At 44.9% G+C, this 26,065-nt stretch overlaps 1 protein-coding gene across 1 annotated transcript; it reads right to left on the bottom strand.

Moving 5' to 3' along the window:
* Positions 1–550: 550 nt before the first annotated feature.
* Positions 551–24,085, bottom strand: GTF3C2 (general transcription factor IIIC subunit 2). The gene is made up of 19 exons (XM_047852107.1): positions 23,997–24,085; positions 14,420–14,690; positions 13,935–14,256; positions 13,061–13,346; positions 10,284–10,378; positions 9,793–9,870; positions 9,572–9,670; positions 8,270–8,497; positions 7,985–8,096; positions 7,680–7,788; positions 6,569–6,594; positions 6,257–6,386; positions 3,976–4,120; positions 3,709–3,870; positions 3,420–3,507; positions 3,041–3,169; positions 2,152–2,301; positions 1,894–2,001; positions 551–1,598 (listed from the first exon to the last, which is right to left on the bottom strand). The coding sequence occupies exons 2-19, from the start codon at positions 14,664–14,666 to the stop codon at positions 1,380–1,382; spliced, it is 2,733 nt and encodes a 910-aa protein (XP_047708063.1). The 5' UTR covers positions 14,667–14,690; positions 23,997–24,085; the 3' UTR covers positions 551–1,379.
* Positions 24,086–26,065: the final 1,980 nt, after the last annotated feature.

Below are 26,065 nucleotides of genomic sequence, written 5' to 3'. Positions count from 1 at the left end.
CTGCTAATAGTCTGGTTGCCTCCAGCTTGTTTCCTCTTCTGTACAGGAAGGAAATTGGAACTGCTTGATTCCTTTCTTTTTCTTGACATACAATAAATTCCCAAATCCAAGAGGCAGAAAGCTATTCACAGATATTTGGCCAACCAGTCTACAGTGCCAGAGGGTTTTGTTCCAGGTAGGTGGTAAACTAATCTCCATTCCCTTCAGTTGGAGCTGGCTGTGTACTTCTTTCTGTCTTCTGAGGTCATCTGACTCCTCCCTCCCCTCCACCCCAAACTTGATTGTACTCCTATACATTCCAAGACTGTGGTTTGCCTATTTCTCATTGCTGGGGTCTGTCTCTGCTTAGGAGGCAGTACTGCAGTCCCTAGGAGTCTGCAGCATCCCACAAGAGGACTCTAACAAGAGGAGATACAACAACACATTACTGTATTTGGGTTCTAAACACCTCCTATCTGGAGAGTTGAAATAAAAGCAGCTAGACGTGTTTAACAACTCAACGATGTGCCAGGATCATGAAGGACCAAAAATGATGACGTGTAAAGAATGGTTAAAGTAACTGAAGATATTTAATCTAGAGAAGAAAAGACTTGGGAAACACATGATAGCTATTTTTAAATATTTAAAAGGGCAATCACAGGAAAGAATGACTAGATTTCCTAATAATCATGGTGAAATGTATAGAAGTATACTCTTTGACTTGATATAAAGGAAGATTTTTTTTTTAAAACATGACTGCCTAGGAGTGTTTGAGTAAGGTCAGACGACCAGTGATTGGGAATATTTCATAAGCAGGAGCAAGTAAGATCTGAGCCACTGTTCTACTGGTGGGGCGTTTGTGGTGTTCCTCAGTTAAAGAAGTACTATAAGCCGCTTCAATCCAATAAATTACTGTCACCCCTCATGGGCCTGTGTGTTGGTTACTTTGAAGAGGAAGTTGAGAAGGCAGTAATACTGGATCCTGGAATATAGTCAGACAGGAGCCTTCATACAGATACCCTTTCCAGTTCTCCAAACACCCACTCACGTGTGGTCTCAAAAACACCCAGTACCTTTACTCAGCTTTACCCACTTCACAATATGCTCAATATGAGCAATTTGACTCCCAAGCCTAGGTCAGGCCTGAGTGTTTCTCATGAGCCATAGTTTTAGGTGGAGGAGCCTTGAGAGTTTGTGGAGGGAGAGCCCCCCTGCCCGCAGGGGCCTGTGATGACAGAGTCTGTGGAAGGAGAGGTATCTAAGGAGTCCTGGCAAGGCAGGTCTAAAGGTCCAGGTCTGGCAGCGTCACTATCCAGGAAGACCCCAGTTCCTATGGCCCTGTGGTTGGGGGCCATTTGTTCCTGGCAGATGTCATTCCAGAGGTCCTGTGTGGACCACGACTAGGGACTGGGCAGAAGGCGATGGCTAGTTGGAGGGAAGCCGGGCCCTTTAATAGGGGAGGACGGCTGGAACATAGCAGTGAAGTGGGCTCGGCTTTCAAGCTGCATACGGTGGCCCAGTGGTGAGGTGAGTCCACGGACAAAATGGATCCGAACCAGCCCTGACTGTCCCCCAGATACCAGCCATCCATAGGAATCCAGGTTTGGGCTGAAGCGGACCTGTGCAGAGAACAGAAAACAAAAGAGAGATGCTCACAGTTGGTGCTTTAGGGTGAGTTGTAGCTGTAACAGGAGGGAAAAAAAAGGGCCACAATCTGAAAGGATAAGACCACGATGGGGTGAGAGGTAGAAATGAGGAATGTCTATCATGCTTTGCAGAACGAGGTCGCCAGAGCTGTTTTCCCTTCTCAGCTGTCTCTGTTATGTGTTCATTGCCCATTTCATTGATCCTATGTCCAGAGTTGGGACGAAACGAGAGTGAAGAAAGGTGGAGAAGATGAGACCAGGCTTTTACCTTGTGGATAGCCTCCAGCTGCAGCCTGTCCAGGCAGAGCTGCGAATGCCCCTCTCCTTCCTGCATGCGCAGCATTGGCTCTCTGTGGAGCAGATCGTGGAAGGAACCCTGGGGAGGGGAGTACAACAAGAGAGAGAAAGCCAGGGGCTTCTTAGTCTTGCATCTTTGGGCTACAACTCCTTAGAAAGCCCTACTATACCAGGACTAACATTTTCTACTTTTTGAAATGCCACACCCATTCTCTTGGCCTCAATTTACCAAATCTGTGTCTTGAAAGAGCAAGTAGTGATGGCTGACAGTCTCAGCATAAGTTCGAGCCTTGGGAGGGTTGGGGGCCTCCGATGAAGCAGAACGGTCTCGACCTTCAGGGCTGTCCTGATATGGCATCAGATCTGCTTTATATATAGGCTAGAAAGGAGACCCTGACATTAGGTTCCATAATACTGAAGACGGAATAAAAGTAAAAGAGAAAATTGATTTTGGGTAGGAGAGACTTAAAAGATGGAAGAAGGTAGTATGTTTGAACATATGCTCAGATGCACTAAGGTAGAGAAGATTATGTACAACTTTGTGCTGAGATTTCCAGGGACCAGGCACCTGGGTGGCTGAGTCGGTTAAGCATCTGACTTCGGCTCAGGTCATGATCTCACGGCTTGTGAGCTCGAGCCCCGCATCAGGCTCTGTGCTGACAGCTCAGAGACTGGAGTCTGCTTCAGATTCTGTGTCTCTCCCTCCCCTTCCCCCCCACCTCTCTCAAAAATAAACATTAAAAAAGACTTCCAGGGGCGCCTGGGTGGCGCAGTCGGTTAAGCATCCGACTTCAGCCAGGTCACGATCTCGCGGTCCGTGAGTTCGAGCCCCGCGTCAGGCTCTGGGCTGATGGCTCGGAGCCTGGAGCCTGTTTCCGATTCTGTGTCTCCCTCTCTCTCTGCCCCTCCCCCGTTCATGCTCTGTCTCTCTCTGTCCCAAAAGTAAATAAACGTTGAAAAAAAAAAAAAAAATTTAAAAAAGACTTCCAGAGACAATTTCAGGTCTGGGAGACCTCATACAAATTTGTACCCTATTGTTAATTTATAGTTCTAATTTAGGAGATCACGTGGATTAGGACCCAACAGATGGTGCTGCCATTAAATATTCATATACGTACGAATCTTCGCTCTACAGGTCGCTTGACATTTATTGGGTTCAGTGCCATATCTGGCAATATAGCTGCAATGAGCTCCCCGGATATATCTCCCGCGGCTATTGTCCCAAGCCAGTCGGATCCTGAAAGACTCTAATAAGAAGAGACAGATGTCTTTCATTCATTCATTCACTCATTGTTTCAGTTCTGTGAACTGGTAACAACTGCACACAGTCTGAGGTGGGCACACACATACATACAAATGAGCTTATGCATAACCCTTATCCCTGATGATACAGTTACCATACATCTCTCTTTTTCTATCCAAAACTACTGCCTCTTCCTGACCACCAGCAGGTGAGTAAAGTAATCGTTTTCCTGTGTAATGAAGACAGGGGCTCACCCAGACAGTGCCTTTTCGAGGAGCAGTGAAATAGGCCTTGAAACCAAGGTAACCAGCATCAATATAATGAATTCCACAGAGTCCATAACTGTAAGAGGAAGAAAAAAACACTTTCCTTTTTCCAAGATTGGATTCATTTCCCTTCCCCAGTTCCTTCCAGAATGCAGACTACCTCGGTGTTCCCTTCAGTGCCCAACTCTGAACTCCCCTCTCCCCACAACAACCTGGCATACTTTGCACCCCAACCCTTAGGGCCTGTCCCAGAGCCCCTATGTGTATCCTGCCGTACGAGGCATAGCAGTTGTCCTGAGCCACAGTGACACCATTGTAGGGGAGCAGCCAGGCCAGCTCTGTACTCAAGAAGCGCTTGATAGAGTTTATGGGTTCATAAGGTCGTCGAAGGTCCCAGAATTTGATTTTGCGGTCACTTCCCGCAGAGACGAGGAAATGACTGTGGAAAGAGGGGAGAAAAGGGAGCAGATCAAATCTGAGCAAGGCTGGGAGCGCCAGCCTGACCAGGCTTCACCTCCCACGCCACAGCTCTCCTGTCCCGTACCTGTTAGCTTTGCACCACTGAAGGGCACGCACAGCCTGGTCATGGGCTAGGAAACACTGGAAAGGGTAGAGTTTCAAGGAGCCGTCAGAGAGCCGTATCCGCTGCAGGGGTGAACTAGTGGGAAGGTTCCAGAAAACCACCATGCCTGAGGTAGGGATAGAATGTGTAGGTAATAAAGGCAAGTTCTCCCTTCTTTGCTCTAATGTTTTCCTCTGGGTTCCTAGGACCTTTGCCTTTTACCCTCAGATGTGACCCCCTTATGAAAGGATATGTGGATCACGATGATCTAGGCAACATTCCCTCCATGATATTTTAGCTCCAACTCTCATCAACAAAAAAATAATAGCTTAGTGTGGCACTTGCAGTTGAAAGCTGGACTGAATACACCCAGTAGCCTGGACTCCCTACTAAATAAAAGCAAAGGGCTTTTTAAAAGGCATAAACCCTCTAGGACAAGGGTTGACGAACTATAGCCCTTGGGCCAAATACAGCCTGCTGCCTGCTTTGGTAAATAAAGTCTGACTGGAACACGGTCACACCCATTCGTTTACCTCATGTATGGCTGCCTTCAGTTTTCAATGGCAGAGTTGAGCAGTTCCAACAATGGTCAAACAGCCCACAAGACATAAAATATTCACTACCTGGACCTTTAGAGAAATGTCTGCCAACTCTGCTCTAAGACAAAGAGAATAGGCAAGGAGCCAAAAGCAACAAGATGTGGAGAAACAGAAAACAAACGAATAAATAGAAACCAACTCTGCTGACCCAAAAAGCTGCCCCCGACCGGGCTGGCGGAGGAGGAGGTAATCAAAAGTAGAACTCTGATAAAAAGAAAAGAAATTAAGGAACAGTAAGAATTTAATCAACAAAAGCTGGGGAAAATATTTGTAGCTAAAAACTCGGGAAACGTAGCACCTCTGAACCTTTTTTGAAAAAGCTCATTGGCAGGGGCACCTGGGTGGCTCAGTTAAGCGTCTGGCTTCGGCTCAGGTCATGATCTCACGGTCCGTGAGTTCGAGCCCCGCGTCGGGCTCTGTGCTGACAGCTCAGAGCCTGGAGCCTGTTTCAGATTCTGTGTCTCCCTCTCTCTCTGCCCCTCCCCTGTTCATGCTGTCTCTCCCTGTCTCAAAAATAAATAAATGTTAAAAAAAAAATTAAAAAAAAAAAGAAAAAGCTCATTGGCAGTGAACTCCAGCCGAGCCGTATCAGTAATTTGGCAACAATGGCAGCCTGAGGTGAACGGACGGTGGACACACATGATCATTTCAATACAGAATTAAGGTTAAATAACTGGGAATCAAGACAGCAAAACAGCATCAACAATGACAGCATGCAAATGATGAAAAATCACAGTACCAAAAGAAACACTGAGAAGGCCGAGAGGGCCAGGAAGAAGCGTGAGTGTGCTAATTTCCTGACCTCTGCAGGCTGAGGCTACTGATGAGGTCTGACCATGAAATTGTCACCTGATAACTCCAACTACTGGACTGCTCTTTATCATTCTTTCCCCCTCTTTTTAACCTCAAGAGGATCCTAAGGAATGGATGTCTCTGTGGTGAAGGAACATTTATGGGAAGCTTAGCCCATCTTTCAGTTTCCAGTCTTTTTCTTTTATAAAATTAAAGTGTAATTAAATTTCATACATTTTCATTTAAAATAGCTTATAGAGGGGCGCCTGGCTGGCTCAGGGGGTAAAGTGTGTGACTCTTGCTCTCAGGGTTGTGAGTCCGAGCCCCACTCTGGGTGTGGAGATTACTTAAAAACAAAATCTTTAAAACAGCTTATATAGGGGGCGCCTGGGTGGCTCAGTCGGTTAAGCGTCCGACTTCAGCTCAGGTCATTATCTCATGGTTCATGAGCTCAAGACCCACACTGGGATCTCTGCTGTCAGCATGGAGTCCACTTCAGATCCTGTCTCCCTCTCTCTGCCCCTCTGCCACTTGTGCTCTCTTTGTCTCTCAAATATAAAAAACATTAAAAAATATTTTTAAAATACATAGAATGATTCCACAGTCATAGAATTCTTTCTCTCGCCATCTGATCTTTTTATCTTTATATATGCATACAGAACTCCATGAAATGATCTTCACCGACTCTTAATTATGGTTTTTTGAAAAGAAGATTTCTAGTGACTTTCTTCTTCCTTCTTTGTATTTTTTTTACACTGCTTGAACATACTGCCCAACACTGAACCAAAAAAGAAACAACCAAAAAACAACAAGCATATATAAACTTTAAATAGCAACATCCCCTTATGTTTTGTTTTGTTTTGTTTTGTTACCATTATAGTAGCCAGCAGCCAGGTGGTGGTGGGGCCGGGTGGGCATCCAGGCCAGGCTAAGGCACTGACCACACTCAGAGGGGTCCGAAGCTTGCATAGACCCCACCTGAAGGGTCGCCACACATTGTACCTGCAGAGACAGAAGAGCCGGGCCTAGGGTTAGGAATACCTACCATTTGTCACAAAGGCTCAAATCAGTGTTTAATCAGCAGGATGGGGGTTTTTCAGTGGCAGAAGGAGACTCACTGTGGAATCAGTAAGGGAGGCTCGAGAAGATGGAGCCTTGGCTAAGGTAGCAGATTCCTCACTCACCTTATAGATGGCAGGCTTCACTGCATCTGTGAGGGAAGAAGAGCAATGCTCTGAGAACAGAGGACTGAAGTCCTGATCTGCCTTGCTCTTACATCAGCACCCCTAATCTGACAATGACCTTCCCTTACGCTCATTTCTCCACCAGCACATTGATGAATCTACCTCTACCTGGCCCCATCCCCTTCCCCCACCCCCTTATAGTGAGCGTGTCCTTCCTCCTATCAGAATGACTAATTGCTCCACTCTGCTCTCTCCCCACTCTCTCACCTTTTCCAGAACTTTGCTCATCTGGTTATCTTTCGTTTCTCCTGAGCGATCTGCTTTCTCTCCCTAATGGATCGTTCTCATATGCATACGTAAACATGCACTATAGTCTCCTAACTCAATAAAACAAACACACAAACAAAACCTTTCCTTTACCCCTTATTCACCTCCAGCCACCACCCTCATCGTGTTCCTCTTCACGGCCAACCTACTTGAAAGAATCGTCTACGCATCTGTCTTCACTTCCTCACTGCCTATTCCCTCCTCAGCCCACTCCTCCACCAAGCCACCAAGTATGGCATTTCTCGGGGCTCAAAACTGGGTGCCCTCTTCTTTAAATACTCGGGACAGTTGAAAATCAAGTTTGACAAATAGGAGATGTCTTTCCCTAACCCCTTCCTCTTCTTGCTCATCTTCAGCTCTATATTCTCTCCCTCTCTTCCCAATGAAGAGAGGGTGTTTATGTGTACATGGAGAGGCAAGCGTTTATGTGAAGAAAGGAGAGGTGAGTACGGGACTGAGGGAAGGAGAAGAGTGTGGCAGAGGAGATCAGGGGAGATCACGCTCAGCACATAAGCTGTGGCAGCAGGAGGGGAGGGCCTGAGGGCACACAGCAGGCAAGGGGGAGAAAGGGGGTATGCTCAAAGAACCCAGTGAGAAGACTGCAGGAGAGAGTACCCCTTTTGCAGACTGCTAAAGAGACAGGTGGAGAACAAAAGGTGTGAAGTCAGAGTGGGTAGGATGCCGAGTAAGGCTTGGTCCTAGAGGCTGGGCCAGGAGGGGCTTCAGGGGAGATGGACAGACCCTGCTGGAGCAGCACCACCCCCTCACCTGCTGCACTACTCACCTGGGGGCTGTTGAGCCAGCAGGGCCTCCGGATGGGGCAGACTGAACAGCAGCACCTTCCCATCTGAGCAGGCAAGAGCCAAGAGGCCCAATCGGGGCAGAAGAGGAGCCTAGAGGGGGAGACCACATCTGTGCTGAGGCTTGCTGCCTTCAGAGCCTCTCAGAAAACTTTTGAGGTTTTGGCCCCTGGAAATGATATGGGGTTGCCGGGAAAACTCCATCCACTGCTCTCTGTCCCCTCTGAGAACTCACAGGGCCTCTCTGTTCTGACTCTGAGTCCTAAAGCATCCCACAACAGGGAGGTACCTTCCGCGGGGTGCCTGGAAGTTCCCATGCTCCACTGGGGCAGAACTTGAGGTCCCAGATGCAGCCATGGTCACAAGCAATCCCATAGACAAAGTGGGCCCTGTTGCCAGGACTGAGGAGAGAAAGCATATGGGGAGAATGGGTAGGGAGAAGGGGCCTAGGGCTGCCAGAGCCTGTGCTCTGCCCCATCTCAACCCAATCCAAGCGCCCCAGCGCCCCTGCCCAGCCCCATCCTTCTCTCCTCCTCAACCACCCTCCCACAGCAGCGTTCCAGCCCCACCTCACCAGCTTTCTTGCTGCAAGGTCCCGAGGCCCCAGAGTTGGAGCAGCCCGGGACCCGAATGAAGCTGGCTCAGTGCGTGTGTCTCATTCATGTCAGGGCTGGAGAAAAGGGCCACATACTGCGAAGCTGATGCCCCCTCTGGCACTGGGCACCAATCCAGAGCCCAGAGGGGTCCCCCTGTGAAGAAGGACACATCCCAGCGCTCTGGGTGTGCTGTGATCGAGCTAAATCTAGAGAAAAGTCAAAGATGGGATGAAGAAAGGAATTAATAAAAGGTAATAAGGACTTCATTAGGTGAGTGGATAAGCATCCAAACAATGGAATATTATATGACACTAAAAATAAATGAGCTATCAAACAATGAAAAGGCACGGAGGAACCTTAAATGCATGTTTAAGTGAAACCCACCTGAAAAAGGCTACACGCTGTATGAACCCAACTATGTAGCATTTTGGAAAAGGCAAAACTATACAGTCAAAAGATCAGTGATAGCCAGGGATTAGAGGGGAGGATGAGTAGCTAGAACACATAGGATTTTTAGGGCAGCAAAACTACTCTGTATGATCCCATCATGACAGAGACATATCATTATACATTTGTCCAAACCCAAAGAATGTACAACACCAAGAGTGAATCCTGACGTACACTATGGACTTTGAGTGATGATGTGTCAATGTAGGCTCATTCATCGTAACAAATGTACCCTCTGGTGGGGGATGTTGATAATGGGGCAGCTGTGCATGTATGGGGGCAGGGGAGTATATGGGAGATCTCTGCACCTTCCTCTCAATTTTGAACCTAAAACTGCGCCAAAAAATTAAGCCTTTAAAAAAAAAAAAAAAAGGTAATGAGGACAGAATGGGAGCTCCACCTGGAGCTGGTATGAACTAGCTTAAGCAAGGGCCAGAATATCAAGAACATTCTACAGGTGACATAGTCCTTAGCCACCATCTGTATCTTCCTCCTTTCCTTCCAAAGCCTGTCTAGCTCTAGTTCACCTTCAAAGATGACAGGCTGTGCATCCTGGTTTACCACAGGGCTCTCCAGGGCCAGTGTGCCCAGGTCTATCTGAGTAGATGTGACCTTGTAAACGGGTTTGACCTTCCATCTCCGTAGCTGCCCTCAGTCTGGCCAGCAGTGATGAACACTGCAAACTACCTGGGTTGACCAGGTCTAGCAAGGCCGCCCACCCTGGGACCAACTGGAACAGCATCAGGGGAAGAAGAGGGCCAATATGTCATCCCTTTCAACATTCATTTGTCCTGTTTCTATCTCCTAGAACCAGAAAGAGATGCAATCTTCACCTGTTTATTCGGTAGAGTGTGCCATCTTCAGGAAGTCCTTCACGCTGTACAGAGAACAGTGGAGACTTCTCCTGCTGGGGCAGGTAGGGCGCCGCCTCACTGGGGGCAGGCAAAGGAAAGAGCATGAATGTGGAAGACTTTTCACCCACCCCAGGATTCCCTGTCCCTCTTCTGATCCCAGGAGTGTCACCCCCTCCTCGGCTTCAGAATGTCTAACTTACAGTTCAGACAACAAGTGCCACTTCCAGGCTAACGGAATCCACTCTGCAAACTCCCAGTACGAGTGCTTCTGTTCTCGGCTGGAGGGACAGAAGCAGCGTTAGTGAAGGAGGAGAGAAATTCTTGGGCAGCTCTGTCCAGTAACCTGTGAGCAGTGATGGGAGGGATCTATGATGTGTGCTGTCCAATGGATACATTAGCCGCTAGCTGTAAGTGGCTATTGAAATGTGGCTAGTGCAGCTGTGAAACTGGACTTTTAATTTCATTTTAATTAATTTGAAATTACATTTAAATGGCCACACACATAGCTAGTGGCTTATGTCGGACAGCACGGCTCTGGAGCTCTTGCCTTTAGAGCGGTACCTTTTAGTTATGAATGTCTTCAGTGTCCTGCCCTGTGAATGCCTTCCCTCTTTCCCATGGCCCCACTTCTAGAAGGTCCTCTGCACGCCAACACCACCCCCGCATCCCCAGCCCCCTCCTCAAGCCTCACAGGTCCTTGGTGAGATGGAGGCACTTCCAAACTGGAGCCATGATGTGATTTGGTAAGCCATTGGGAGCCATTCCCCGGCAGTGTGGCTTCTGTTTCTGAGGATCAAATGGAAAAAAAAACCATAAGTGAGAGAACTTTACAGACTGGAGAAAGTCCCCGGAAGACAGCTTTCCCAGCTTTTACTTTTCTTGGTACTACCTCCTCTCTAGCCTCTGACCTGTCAGTGTCTTAAAAGATTGATGTTTCCACCATTACTAGGACTTCACCTTCTGCAAAACCTGTTATGTATTTTCTTATTTATTTTTTTGAAGTTTATTTATTTTGAGAGAGTGGGGGGGTGGGGGGGAGAGACAGCATGCACCAGTATACACGAGGGAGGGGCAGAGAGAGAGGGAGAGAGAGAAAATCCCAAGCAGGCTCTGTGCTATCAGTGTGGAGCCCAACCCCCCAAACCGTGAGATCGTGACTGGAGCTGAAATCAAGAATTGGGACACTCAACCAACTGAGCCACCCAGGTTCCTGGAACCTGTTACGTATTTTCTGTTCACTCTCCTCAGCGTCTCCATGGAATTTGGTTCAGAGGACTCACAGTTGCTTCCTCAAACTCCTGCCCTATGGGATAGTGTCTCCTTGTTCCTTCCTGCCTCTCTAATATTCCTCTGTAGGCTCTCCCTCCTCTGACAGGTTTAGTTGATGATGGTATTTCCCCGAGTCCCTCTGTCTTCTCCTCAACCCTCCATACACATACTCCAGGTAATCTCACCCCATGCCCATAGCTTTGACTTCCATCATTATGCCTGATTATCAAGTTTATATCTTAGAAAATGTAAGCTTTACTCAGTTTCAGCTTCTCTACAAATTCTAGACTTTTATAGTGATCCCAAGCCATATTACAGAGCCTAAAGCAAAAGGAAAAATCAGTAATACAGTTCCTGTCTTTATTTAAAACCTTGATATTTTTGTTCATCATAAATCTGTTGCATCAATTTTTATTTTTATTTTTTTTATTAAAAAAAATTTTTTTTAATGTTCTTATTTATTTTTGAGACAGAGAGAGACAGAGCATGAGCAGGGGAGGGGAAGAGAGAGAGGGAAACACAGAATCCGAAGCAGGCTCCAGGCTCTGAGCTATCAGCACAGAGCCCGACGCGGGGCTTGAACTCACAGACTGTGAGATCATGACCTGAGCTGAAGTCGGACGCTTAACCGACTGAGCCACCCAGGCACCCCTCAATTTTTATTTTTTAAAATGTTGCATCAAAATATTTTTCTTGATTACTGAGGGTTTGGGACTCCCTTAAATGTTGCACTTGAGACAAGGCAGGCACTGATCCCACATACATGACTGGCTACCAGACATCTCTAGTAGGATGGCCCATGGCCCACAGGCCAATTCAACATGTCAGAAAGTGAGTTCATCATGGGGGGTTATATGTAAATATGAATCACAATTCCAATCCTGAAATCATTATTATACTATATGTTAACTAACTTGGATTTAAATAAAATTTTAAAATTAAGGGATACCTGGGTGGTTCAGTTGGTTGGGCATCTGACTTTTGGTTTTGGCTCCGGTCATGATCTCACAGTTCATGGGTTCAAGCCCCATGTTGGGCTCTGTGCTGGCAGTGTGGAGCCTGCTTAGGATTCTGTCTCTCTCCTCTCTCATTGCCCCTCCCCCAACTCATGCTCGCTCTTTCTCTCTCTCTCTCTCTCTCTCTCTCTCTCTCTCAAAATAAATTTTGAAAACTTAAAAATAAATTTCAAAAGAAAAGGAAGTGAGCTTATCGCCTCACTGCTCACCCACCCCCCTCCCCCACCCCCACTGCTCCTCTGTCCTGAAGTCCAGCACAAGAAAGCACCATCTAAGAGAAACTCCTACTCCTTCCTTTCCTGTGACTGCCAAATGCTGTTAACTGTCTCAAACGTCTCTTGCATCCGTCCCCCACCTTCACTTGCTTCATGGCTTGATTCAGGCGCTCCCTATTACTACCTGGATACCTGAAGCTGTCTTCTAATTGTCCACTGCTGACTGACCTATTGTCCTAACTAATTGTATTTCTACTTAAAAACCTTTGTTGTATAGAGTTTCTGTGTGTGATGATGAAAACGTTTGGGAAATGGGTGGTGGTGATGGCTGCACAACACCAAGGACACGCTAACACCACTCAATCGTACATTTTTAAATGGCAAATTTTATGTGGTATATTTTACCACAATTCAACAAACGTACAAACACCTGTGTTGGCTCCCTCCAGTGGTCGTCCGGCCATCCTCCCGAGTTTGATCCCACCGCTCTCCCCTAGACCCTCTGAGGTCCCGCTGGGCACTTCTGCACCCTTGGGAACTTGCTGAGAGCTCTCAATAGCCCTGCCTGCTCTAGTGTCCTGTCCCGGGAATTTCTGGGAAAAACAATCCCTCTGGCAAACTGCCACTCACCTCTCAAGACCTAGCCCAACCATCACTTCTCTGGGAAGCCTGAGTAGTTCACTACCTTCCTCTACACGCCCAAAGCACTGTGTTCAGTCCCGGTGAAGCACCTATCACACTGTGGACTTAGGCAGAATGCTGTTGCAGTCACATGTGTTTCCTAGTGCAGAGTAGATGCTCAGTATCTGAATGAATAATCTCATGTACTTACACCTGCAGCCCCCCCGCGCCCCAACTGTTTTTGAGGGTGTCCCTTTCTTCCTTTACCTACTTTGGCCATCAGTTACTAGGCACCCTGCAGACCCCCTAATAATCCTATTTCCCCACTTTCTTATTCATTCAGTTACCCCGGAAGTGGATCCTCGTGGGGTGCTCCGAGGCACCGCAGGCTCGGGGTCAGATGAGATCTCGCTTGGAGCCTCGCTTTCATTTCCATCTTCAGCCTCAACCTGCAGAACAAAGTCTTCATCCCGTGCAGTGTTATTCTCTTCTTCTCCACCTTGACAGGCTGCCTGTGGCTGGCTTTTATTTGGTTGGGCAGGGCTGCTCACTTTGGGGCTCTCAGGACGGGGCACTGGAGCAGGCAGGGTTGTTGAGAGCTCTTCAGCCAGTTCCTGAAGGTACAGAAGTGCCCTGTGGCACAGGGCAGAGTCAGAGCCATACTCACAGACACTTAACTGAGAGCCCCTTTTCCAGATACTTAGCTGATTCTTATCTCACTGGATCCTCCCAAGGACCCCTGCAAAGCAGCTATTAATTTTCCCTTCCCCTTTGATAAAGAACCAGAGATCCGGGGAAGTTACGGACCTGGCCAAGATAAGACTCAGATCATGTTTGTGGAATGTGAACCCAGATCTGCCAACTCTAAGTCCAAAAGCACTTTCACTCTACCACAGAGATCAGTAAGAGCCAAGGGAAGAATGGAAGGACACAGAGAGACTGATATATACTGGGCGGTAAAATTGCAACGAAGACCTGGAGGAAACTGAAAAAGGTGACAGGATACAAGGCACAAAAAGCAACCTCCTAGACAGACAAACTTAGCAACAGGTAGAAGTTGCTGCGGTAAGAGCTAGAAGATGGCTCAAGTCCCCAGAACCCAGACGTTACCCCTGCTTACCTGACGCCTCACCACAGCCTCTCAGCTCTCCAACATCTGTCCCACCCTGATTCCCTTCACCCCAACCCCCCCTCCACCGAGCTGCGCCCCACAATCCTTACACTTGGGCAGCCCTTCGGCGGGGTCGTTCCCCAGGAGGGGTCTCAAAGTCCTCAGGGGGCCTCTTTGGAGGTGGAGACTCTGGCTGATCTAGGTCTTTGGACAACTTCAGCAGTAGCAGCTCTGCCTTGGACCTTCGACCTCGTTTCTTAGGCATGGGGGCAGATAGAGGGCTGGATTGATCTAAGAGACCAGGAACCAGAGGGGCTGACGGAGGATTAGGTTGTTGGGGCCTTTTGGGGCCTTTCCGTGTCCTACCACCTCTCTTCCGGCCAGGCTTTGAGGCCCTAGGTTTTGAGACCTTTGACATCTCTGAAGAAAGATCTGTAGAGAAGAATATGGGTCTGTGAGACGGGACCAGAGCTCAAATCTCTTTGGTAGAGATTATACCATACCCAGGTTGGTAAGATCCTGTGAGCTCACCCTGCTCTCTGTCATCTGAAGCTAAACATGGGGAGATTAAAAGATTAAAGGACAAGGTACATACCTTGCTGTTCAAGTCTGGAGAAGCTTTCTTGTTCTGGAGGGAGCCTGCTCTCATCAAGAGAATCCTCAAATCCAGGCAAAGGTGGAGGTAAAGACATCTCTATGGAAGCCTCAGCACTGGTTATTTCTGAAGAGGCCGTGACATCAAACTGGTTTAGCACCTCTTGTCCAGGAGAGTCTACCACAGTCATGTTCCTCACGGGGCCGGCCTCCCCCAGGGCAACACAGCCGACCCCGCAGGTATCCATCAGCACCCCCTAAAATGGCTGTCCCTGCACAGAGACATACATGTGAGGAGAAGGCAAAAGCTATTTGCACTGGCTCAGATTTTTCTACTTTCCTGTCTTTTCTCTTCCCATCCCACCCACCGCCTCCCACTTCCCCGGGGGAACTATTTAACAATAATTACTAAACATCTTCTGTGTTAGGCACTATTCTAGGAATTGGGAGTATGACAATAAGCAAGACAGCTAAGGGCCCTGCTCTCATGGAACCTACACACTAGTGGAGCTGGCAATGAACGGATAATAAGAAAGTTACCATTTATTTATTAAATGCTTACTATGTGCCAGGCACTATATTGCTTAGCCAACTTAAAGCTCTTACATTTTCTTGTAAGGATAATGCAGTGAATGAACAATTATCCAACTCCTTTCCCTAAAGCCCAATGAAATAAATCACCCCTTTCCCATCAAAAAATTAAAAAAAGAAAGAAAGAAAGAAAGAAAGAAAGAAAGAAAGAAATCACCTGTTATGAATCCAGGGAAGGGCCACAACTTCCTAAAACAGACTATAAAGAATAGTTGCCAGATACATAAAATTTAGACCGCATTGAAGGAGGATGCCCAGAGCTAATCCATGTTTGTGAATACTAGTTAAGGAACAAATTTATTTTATAAGTAAGTTATCTAGTGGCCTGCCATCAATCTTTCACCTGAATAGGGGAGGCGGGTGGCTATGAGACAATTAAGGAACATCCTACTATATTAAGAGACCTTTCCCACATTGAAGAATGGGCTAAAGGTGCTCCTGGCTGGCTCAGTAGGTAAGAGCATGTGACTCTTGCTCTCAGGGGTTGTGAGTTCGAGCCCTATGTTGGGTGTAGAGATTACTTAAGAATAAAATCTTAAAAAAAAAAAAGAATGAACTAAATAATTGTCACAAATCTTCATTTTTTTCAAACTCAGAAAATCAATTGTGTAACCATGGACCAAAGTAAACTGACAGAGATAAACAAAGCATTGACCACCAAACCAAAAAGCTGAGCAACACAGAACTCTGCAAGGGCCCAGGTTTTGGTTAGAATAACATACCTTTTTATGACAAAAAGGGAGAAATACCTCAAATCCCAGGAGGAACCCCCCCATAGGTCTATACATGCCTTAAGAATAAATAATTCATTGGCCTCAGCTGAAAAGTGTGTTAATACAAAGACCATAGGAAATATACAAATTAAACTTCCCAATTGTCTCTCTTAAAGAAGCTACAGTCTAAACATATTAGAAATAGCCAATCCTCTAACTCAGGTGCTAAGGAACACTGTGCTAAAGACATAGTGTTATATCGCCAACGTAAATAGAGGTCAATGAGAATCCATCTACCCTGTTCTTTACTAAATAGCAAGCCCTGAGAGAACTACTCCATTCAAAATTAGTAATAAAAAGGATCCACATGAAATCTATGCATAGATACTACAGAAAGAATCAAAAGGACACAAACAAATGAAAAAAGATGGAAAGTAACCCTTTCGAAGAAAGCCTCCAGAAAACAGAATAAAATTTGCAACAAAAAATGTCTGTATAACACTTAAAAAAAAAAAAAAAAGATACTATGGAATCCAAGAAGAGATAAAAGAAGACAATGGGGAGGTGGAGACTGAGCAGTCATAAGGAAAGAAACTGAGTAAAATGGATAAGATCATCATGAAATGAAATGAAAACCAGGGGAGAAGCAAAATGTTGAAAACTGTACTGCTATAAAGAGATAAAAGTGACTAGTGAGATGATATAGATGAAAAAGAGGATGGAGGGAGTCAACACATGAATAACTGATGTTCCTAAACAAGAGAGAAGGAAAGGCAAACAGAAGTATTAAAAAAAGAAAGAAAGAAAACAAAAGGAAAAAAAACCACTTAACAGAAGAAAATTTCCTGAAATAAAAAATAGAATACTTTCCTGAAATAAATGAAGACCCTGGTCTATCAATCAGAAGAGCTTAAGGTGTAAAAGGCAAGTAAAAGTCAACAAAGAATCATCAAGACCAAGAAATACTTGAGTGAAGATACTAAATTTCTCCCACAAAGAGAAAAGTAAACATCAGGTCAGCCTCAGAGTTCTCGGAAACATTTGATGCCAGAAGATAAACACAAAGAGGGTCAAGAGAATTCTTTACTTAACTGAGACATCATTCACATAAAGGCAACAGGATGGTATTCTCAATATGCAGGTCTCTAGGAATTATAGTTTTTATTTATTTATTTATTTATTTATTTATTTATTTAAAAAATTTTTTTTTCAACGTTTATTTATTTTTGGGACAGAGAGAGACACAGCATGAATGGGGGAGGGGCAGAGAGAGAGGGAGACACAGAATCGGAAACAGGCTCCAGGCTCTGAGCCATCAGCCCAGAGTCCGACGCGGGGCTCGAACTCACGGACTGCGAGATCGTGACCCGGCTGAAGTCGGCCGCTTAACCGACTGTGCCACCCAGGCGCCCCTAGGAATTATAGTTTTTAAAAAATCAACTTGAAGACCTACTTCAGCCAATGAAAGACAAATCAATACGAAGAACTTTCTAAGGTTTTTAAATTTTTATTTAAGTTTGTTTATTTGAGAGAGAGAACACAAGTGGGGGAGAACGGCAGAGAGGGACAGAGAATCGCAAGCAGGCTCCATGCTTAGAGGCAGGGCTCAATTTCACCAACCGTGAGATCATGACCTGAGCTGAAATCAAGAGTCAAATGCTTAACCAACTGAGCTACCCAGGCAACACAACAACTTTCTAATGGAGAAGCTGTGGTATAAAGAATGCAGTAAGCATTTAACCCAGTGACACATTGAGTTTAAACAACTGCGGTAACTACCACTATAAAACAGACTCTAATTTAAAATTTTGAAAGGCCCTGCAATGTAAAAATAAGAATTTTCTGACTGTAGTAGACCAAGACAAAGAAGTATCCTGCTTTTGCTTGTAAGATCGGTAACTGGAGAAGTAAAGGGCTATTAATACCATTTAGATATTTAACAGAACTAAAGGCAGTATACTCTGTTGCTTCCAAAATACCCAGCAGACCACAGAAACCAGAAAAAAAATTGTTTTAAAGGCTGTACAATAAGAGATTGAAAATAAAAGAAACACAAAAAAGAAAAGAAAAAAAAACCTACAAAGAAGATAAAGATACATATAACAATGACCAAAAATCAATCCATTCATTTAAAAAAAAAAAAAAAAGAATAAAGATTTGGATTGATTTTAAAAAGTCAAACTATATGCTTTGAAGGAGTGTCTAACACAGGGCCACCTCAGTGGCTCAGTCAGTTAAGCATTCAACTCTTGATTTCAGCTCAGGTCATGTTCTTGCAGTTTGTGAGTTCCAGACCCGCACTGGGGTCTACGCGGACAGTGCGAAGACTGCTTGGGATTCTCTCTCTCTCCTTTCTCTCTGTCCCTCCCCCACTTGCTCTCTCTTTCTCTCTCTCAAAATAAATAAATAAACTTAACAAAAAAAGATGTCTAATACAAAGGAACTCAAAAGAGCTGTAAGTCAAAAGATACATTAAAATATATAGGGCAAATGTAAGCACAAAGAAAATAGGAGTTTTGGTAATAGCAGAGTTGAGTTCAGGGGGAAAGTATTAAATGAGACAAAGAGGGAATACTTTGTCATAAAACTTCAAATTATATAAAAGATAAATGTCATGAACTGTTAGACGTCAAATGACAGCATCAAAATAAAGCAAAATCTTCAGGAAATACAAGAACTACTTCTTTCAACCATTGACAGATCAAGTAGATAAGGACAGGAAGACATGAATAAAATGATTATTTGACCTCTCTATCGGTCCTGCTTCAGCTGCACAGAACAGAATCCTCTCTAGCCAGTTCAGCTAAAAGGAATTTATTATAGGGTATTACATGGTTCACACCAGTGGTTCCTAAATTGTGGTGGTCCAGGCAGCATCAACATCACTTGGAAATTTGTTAGAGTGCAGATTTCCAGTCCTATCCCAGACCTATTGAATCAGAAACTCTGGGATGGGGCCAGCACTTTGCGTCTTCACAAAGCCCTTCAGATTACGAGGAGGCACCCACAAATCACAAAGCTCCTGCCACAGCTGATGGCTCCATGAATTGCCTCTGCAATGATCAGAAAGTGACCTAACTGAACAGGAAAGACCCTTCTCTGGCTCCCAGATCCAGAATCATACCACTGCCACAATCTGAACCAATAATATGTATTGCCTCCTGGCCTGGCTCTCTCCTCTCTAAACTGAAGTTCAAATTTGAGTTCTTCAAGAGCACACTTAATTGGCAAGACCTAAATCATATTCAAAATCTTGGATGGAAAAAAATTCCAGGAAGTGAAATTTCTAGCTTTCCAGGCTCTCAGTGGAGGTTTTTCCTTCTCTCATGTCCCACTTACCCCATAGTAGAAAGTGGGATCAGCGTCTTGTCAATTCGTCTCCAATGCCACTTCTAGACGAAGAGTTCTCCCTGTCTTGTAAAAACTGTTCTTGAAGCTCAGAACATTCAGCTAAACCATTGCTACTCACTTGCTGTCTCACAATGGGCCCTGTCATCACACAAAACCTTTTAACCTCCAAAATCACAAAGACATCCCACTATCTGATCACAACCTCCCATCTTTATAGCCAGACTGCTCAACTACAATCTATATCTATTCTCCAACCATATCAAGTCACTATCTATTGATCTCTCCAATTTCTCCCTGTGTTGGCCACATCCTATCTAGCTTAGATTCCTTTATTTGAATCAGATTCTTATTGATATTGTGAAGTTCCTTTCTTTTTGCTCTGCAAAATTGGCAAAATTTAAGCCGTGGATGAACCAACCATCCTTCTTTTCCATGTGTGCATCTAAGGTGCCGAGTGCTACCACTTACACGTTCTCTCTAGTCAGCCCCCACATTACCTCTCCCCCAATATCTGATGCCCTGGTTCTCAGCAGGTATTTTGCCTCTGATTCCCAAAACAAAACCCAGAAAGTCACGATGTGGGAAATACTTCAATGTCTGGTCAAGAAGCCTACTCTCTCCATCTGAACCCTTTATCTACTTTCTAAACCCAACCTTCCACCTGTGTTCTAGTTCCATTACCCTATCTCCTAGGGACACTGGAATTGTTTATCCTTTTCCTTTTCATTGGCTATCGTCCAATTGGTTGCTTCCTTCCTTCATTTATTTATAAAGATTTTATTATTTTATTTTTTTTTTCAACGTTTATTTATTTTTGGGACAGAGAGAGACAGAGCATGAACGGGGGAGGGGCAGAGAGAGAGGGAGACAGAATCGGAAACAGGCTCCAGGCTCCGAGCCATCAGCCCAGAGCCTGACGCGGGGCTCGAACTCACAGAACGCGAGATCGTGACCTGGCCGAAGTCGGACGCTTAACCGACTGCGCCACCCAGGCGCCCCTATAAAGATTTTATTTTTAAGTAATCTCTACACCCAACATGGGGCTCAAACTCACAACCCTGAAAACAAGAGTCGCATGCCCCACTGAAACAGCCAGGTGCCTCCCCAACTGCATTTAAATGTCTGTAATTACTGGGATGCCTGGGTGGCTCAGTTAGTTAAGTGTCTGACTTCAGCTCAGGTCCTGATCTCATAGTTCGTGAGCTTGAGCACCACATTGGGCTCTGTGCTGACAGCTCAGAGCCTGGAGCCTGTTTCCGATTCTGTGTCTCCCTCTCTCTCTGTCCCTACCCCACTTGCCCATGTGCACTCTCTCTCTCAAAAATAAACATTAAAAAAAGTAATGTCAATAATTCTCATCTTAACACACATACAACTACCCTTTAACCCATATTCCTCCTCCCTCTCACAAACTTTTAAAGAGTTCTCTGCACGTGATGTTTTAATTACCCTGCTTCATTCTGACTAAGATTTTGCCTTCCAACTCATCACTGAAGCTAAAGCCTCCAATAACTGCTGTCAACTAATTCAGTGGACACTTCTGTTTCCTTTAACTTGATCTCTTAGCAGCACTTATGCTATTGATCACTCCTTTCTTGAAACATTATCTTTTCTTGAGAAGCAATTCAAGTGCAATAAAGTTTCAGATCTTTACAAAATTTCCTCAGTCTTTTAGAGTTGTCTCACCCACACCCATACGCTTCTTTGTTTCTTTGCAAATGTACCTCTTTTGCCTTTCCCAAGGGATCAACTTAGTTTCCTTTCTTTTCTGAGTTATCTTTATAATACTTTTAGTTGAAGTAGAATACTTGTAAATATGTGTAGAATATAAAGAATAAAAATAAAGCACCTGTTTATCTGCCACATTACAACTTAGTTTTAATAGAAACAGTAATTCTTTCTTACTCAAAATCTTTAAAATTTAAACATATATCACAATTATATAAATATAATGACAAATTAACTGACATAAAAAATGTTGAGGACCATCACAATGACTCTTGGCAAGCATTCAACTCCACCAGTGAGAACAGTGACCAGGCCTATAGGAGAAAAGCCTATACGCTTCAGGTATGCAGTGTGCCATGAACATCAGTTTGTATGCTTTACAGAGGAAATGGGGAATGTCAGTTAACACAGGGAGCTAGTTAAATAGGTATCAGTTGGGGCACCTGGGTAGCTCAGTCGGTTAAGCGGCCGACTTCAGCTCAGGTCATGATCTCGGGGTCTGCGAGTTCGAGCCCCGCGTCGGGCTCTGTGCTGACAGCTCGGAGCCTGGAACCTGTTTCAGATTCTGTGTCTCCCTCTCTCTGACCCTCCCCCGTTCATGCTCTGTCTCTCTCTGTCTCAAAAAAAAAAAATAAATAAATAAACATTAAAAAAAAAATTAAAAAAAATTAGGTATCAGTTAAAAGAACTTCTATGTATGTCTTAAAGAATTTCCACATCAGTGCACAAATACGTATCTCATTCTTCTTAGTTACTATCCAGTGTTCCACAGAATTATAGTTCATTCGGATATTCCCCATTTGATGCACAACTGAATCACAACACTATTACAGACAATACTGCAATAAATATCTAAGTACAGATCTCTTCGTTAATGAGAAATTATTTTCCAGAATAATGATATGAAGTGGAATTATTGTACTGGATTAAAGGATATACACATTTCAAAATTTAATAGATACTGCAAACAGCTCACCAAAACAAAAGTCAATTTGTAATCCCACTAACCATATATCAGTACCCATTTTGCCACACCCTTGCCAATCTGATGGATGAAAGAATTCTTCCCTATTGTATTTATTTGCATTGTCCTGATAATGATTGAGGTTAGCAACTTCTTTTTATATATTGGACATCTATTTTTTTATGAATTGCCTGTACTTATAATTTGCCCATATTTCTACAGTACAAAGCAATCTTTTCCTTATTGATCTGTGAAATTATTTATGTTGCAAATACTGTGTCTCTACTTTTTAAAAAAAAACTTTGTTTAGGGGCACCTGGGTGGCTCAGTTGGTGGAGCGTGAAAATCTTGATCTCAGGGTTGTGAGTTCAAGCCCCACACTGGATGTGAAGCCTACTTAAAATAAGTAAAATAAAAATAAAATATATTCTTAAAATGTTTATTTATTTTTGAGAGAGACAGAGCACGAGAGGTGGCGGGTTGGAGACAGAGAGACATAGAATCCAAAACAGGTTCCAGGCTCTGAGCTGCCAGCACAGAGCCCGACGTGGGCTCAAACCCACGAACCCTTAAATTATGACCTGAGGCGAAGTCGGACGCTTAACCAACTGAGCCACCTGGGTGCCCCATAAAATATTTAAAAAAAAAACCTTTGTTTATAATGTTTCTTGCTAAACTGAAATTATATTTACTGAGTTAATTTTTTTCTTTATGACTTTTCCTTTACGACTTGTTTGTGTCTTAAAAAGGCATCTCCTACCCCACTGATATAAACATACCCTATTTTATGTTCTTCTAATACTTTTTCTAGTTTTGAATCTTAAATGTAGCTCTTTAGTCCATGTGGTATTTTCTTATGATAATAAGAGGTATGGGTATTCACTTACTCCATATGTATCTTCCCTGAAAGTTTCATAAGGATCTTGCCTGATTCACTACTGAATCCAGAACCTGGTACATGGTAAGTGCAATAATTAAACTTTGTTAATTGAATGACCACCTTCTCAAGGTGCAAAAATCCCTTCAAGAATTCATTTCTCTAGAAGGCAGCAGCAGGGTATGGTGGTTAATTTCCATTCATGATTTTATAATACAAATCCTAGACATAAGTAAAGGAAGGGATGTTTAATAAATTTTGCTAGAGTTTATAAAAGTTTACATTTGCACCTCAACTTGTTTGGAATGCTGCTTCAAGGCTGCCAGGATTTCCCTAATCAAGGAAAATGATTAGTTAACACAGTTCCTCAACTATGGAATTACTTTAAACACACTGTTTGGTCTAATACCAAAGTGTTCCTATGGCACAGCTGGTGGTATGCAAGATTATTTTAATGATACAAAAATGAGTTTTATTTTGATTGTGTTTTTAACTTGTATAAAAAACTCTAGTCCATGAAACCCATGGTTTCATCTTTCTTGCTTAGATTGAGACTAAAGCACTTAAATTTTAAAAATAAGCCAATTTTTAAAAACTACTAAGAAAACAATACATTTGATAAGAAGGGATGGCAAAAAGTAACCAAGGCACAGGAATGGCTGAAGTGTGTGTAACGATATGCCACTAGGGCGAAGAGGCTTCGCCAAACACTACACCTCTCTAACAAAGTGAGTTACCAGGGTGGGGTTGAAGCCGCCACCTCTGCCTTCCCCAGCAGTCAGCCAACTTGCTGCGGGATAAAAGGACTAGAAGGGAAACATAACTGGCCCTTGGCTGCGCCAATGGGGTTGCAGCGCGCGGGGCACAACCCCGGGGTTAAAAGAGCCTCATCGAGGAAGATGAGACACAGCCGAATGAGAATGACCCGCTACCACTCTAGGGGTGACCGTCTGCCCTTCCTCAGTCATGGGCGTGAAGGCAGCTTCCATCCCTAGCCTGGGCTGGGGGCGAGCCCTGAGTTTTCTGAGGCCGAGGACTACTGTAGGTTTGCTGAGTCCGAGGAATGCAATGTTACCAACGACGCGGCCAGAGCACAGGATGCCGTGTTACCCGCACCGCGTCGAGAAAGAAGGCAAGAGCCATGGTTAGCAGGGATAAGGGATGTCCGGTTGCACTACAGGGAAGGAGGTGGGGAGCGTGATGGTTTCTGCAGCAGCGCGGGGGCTGGAAATCGCGATGCTGTGCAGAGGGAAGAGAGGAGCCGGGAGCTGGTTCCCATTATCTTAGTGCTATGGGAAAAGGAGGAGGAGGAGGAATCTTGGGGCCCCCGCACACCCCGCTGCGGTACACTCACCCTCACCAAAGTCCTTCCGGAAGTCCAAGTTCGAAGATGGCGCCGCCTGTCTGGTCGCGGTTTTATGACGAAATCTGGTAGCTACTCTTTATTGTCCCCCCCCTTCCCCTCCCCCTCCCCCCGCCTCCGCCCCTCCGGCCGCCAGTGCACAAGGTAAACACGTGAGCTTGGTGGGGACTTTGTGCCCGAAGACGTTTTCTCAGACTATGTATTCCACAATGCAGTGCGGCGAGAGTCCCGCGCCCTTTCGGAGCGGTTGAAGCTCCTGAGCTTTAGCCGCGCAGGGGACGCTGCGTGGCCTTCTGGGAATTGCAGTGTCAAGAAAGGAAGATTGACGCCTGCGCGGTGATGGTCGTCGCGCCCCGCGGATTCCCAAGGGGCCCGTACTAGAGCCTGGAGTGTGCGGCGCGCCCAGGCCTGGTTGCTGTTCCTGAGCACTGGAAGCCTGCCTAACGGTCAAGGCTGCCTGCCGCGTGGCGAGCCGGGCCAGGCTGGAGTGAAAGTAACTACGCGGCGCAGTCCCAGACGAAGACACAGACTGAGAGATGAGGAATCCCTGCCGCGGCCTGCCAGAGGATGACTGGGGCCTCCGCGAAGGGCAGCCACTTGTGAAGTCAAGGATGGGCCCTACTAAAACACATTAAGGGGGACTGGGCAAAGGACAGGGAAGGGGAGCCAGTAGAAAAGTCTGGCGTGGGGACGCTGCTCTCGCCTCAGCCTCAGGCTTGGACCTTGGCCTTGGTTGGGCATAGGCCTTGCCGCATTCCCGGGAGGTGGGATGCTGGTAAAGTGCCGCTCTTCGGCTCACGTCATGATCTCAGGTTTGTGAGTTCAAGGCCCAAAAGAGGCTTTCTGCTGTCAGCAGAGTTGGCTTCAGAACACCCCCCCCCCTCCCCTCATGCTTTCTCTCTCAAAAATACACGTTAAAAAAAAACAAAAATGGGGGAGGTGGGATGCTGGTGGACAAAGAAAAAAAGGTAACAAATTTCTGCCCTTTCCTGAGACCTTTAAAGCCATATAAACTTCACAGGTCTCCACCTATCAACTGGGAGAATTCAAGATTTATAAATAGGGACCAGAAGAGGTGGAGGAGACCAGCCTTTCTCTTCCCCCCAAATCTCACCTATTACATTCCCTTGGTTACACAAAACATTTACGAAAAACGTGGGAGGAGCTAGCTAAGATTTAAAAGCAGGAGTACAGGGACTCCTATCCCAACCCTCTTAGCATCCTAAAGGCAAAGTAAGGCTGCTCTGTGGCTTAGGACTAACTTTGTGAGAACACAAAACTGGGTGCAGCCAAGGCTACGGTTCCCCGAGTAAATTACATCTGAAATGCTTGTCGGATGGACAGCTCTCAGCTTTAAACACTTCTGTAATGAACAAATGTCTCTCCACTCCTGTTGCCTCAGTTAGGCTATGTTTGACTTTACTGCAAAATCTTTTATATTAGTTGTATTCATTTTTGGAGTAAGACATTTGCATGGCTCAAAATTCAAAGGATACATAGGGTGTAAAGTGAAGGCCTCCACCTGTCTACATCCACACAAGCAGTTCCTTGTTACAGATTCAAAATATTTTATATATTCATGCACATATGCAAATGCATATATATCTTTCCCCTTTTAATTCAAACACTGTCCTGTATCTGGCTTCTCTTAACTCAGTATACTTTGGAGATTGTTTCATTTCTGTACATAAAACCTTCCTCATTCTTTATCATGACTGCTTAGTAATGATATGAATGTAGTATATCATTGACCTTGAACACAGGGGTTAGGGGTGCCAACACCAGTGTAGTAGTGGAAAAATCTACATGTTAACTTTTTCTCCCCCCAAAACTTAACTACTAAATAGCCTACTGTTGACTGGAAGTCCATACACCATCAATTAACGTGTATTTTGTATGTTAATATGTATTATATACTGTATTACAGTAAAGTAAGCTAGAAAAAGGAAAATGTTAAGAAAATCATGAGAAAATACTTTTATAGTTCTGTACTGTAATGAAGAAAACGCATATATAAGTGGACCCACACAGTTCAAAACTGTGTTGTTCAAAGGTCAACT

The sequence above is a fragment of the Prionailurus viverrinus genome, chromosome A3 (assembly GCF_022837055.1).
Source record: "Prionailurus viverrinus isolate Anna chromosome A3, UM_Priviv_1.0, whole genome shotgun sequence".
Taxonomy (NCBI): Eukaryota; Metazoa; Chordata; class Mammalia; order Carnivora; family Felidae; genus Prionailurus; species Prionailurus viverrinus.
The sequence above is the reverse complement of the archived record's forward strand: the minus strand, read 5'-3'. Positions and strand labels throughout refer to the sequence as shown.

Bases quoted from the DNA above. Each gene is read 5' to 3' on its own strand.
- GTF3C2 (XM_047852107.1), bottom strand. From the start codon at position 14,666: ATGGATACCTGCGGGGTCGGCTGTGTTGCCCTGGGGGAGGCCGGCCCC. The intron at 9,671-9,792 runs GTAAGTTAGACA...GCCTGCCCCCAG, and splicing joins TGGCACTTGTTGTCTGAACT to TGAGGCGGCGCCCTACCTGC. The intron at 6,387-6,568 runs GTGAGTGAGGAA...CTGTCTCTGCAG, and splicing joins TGAAGCCTGCCATCTATAAG to GTACAATGTGTGGCGACCCT.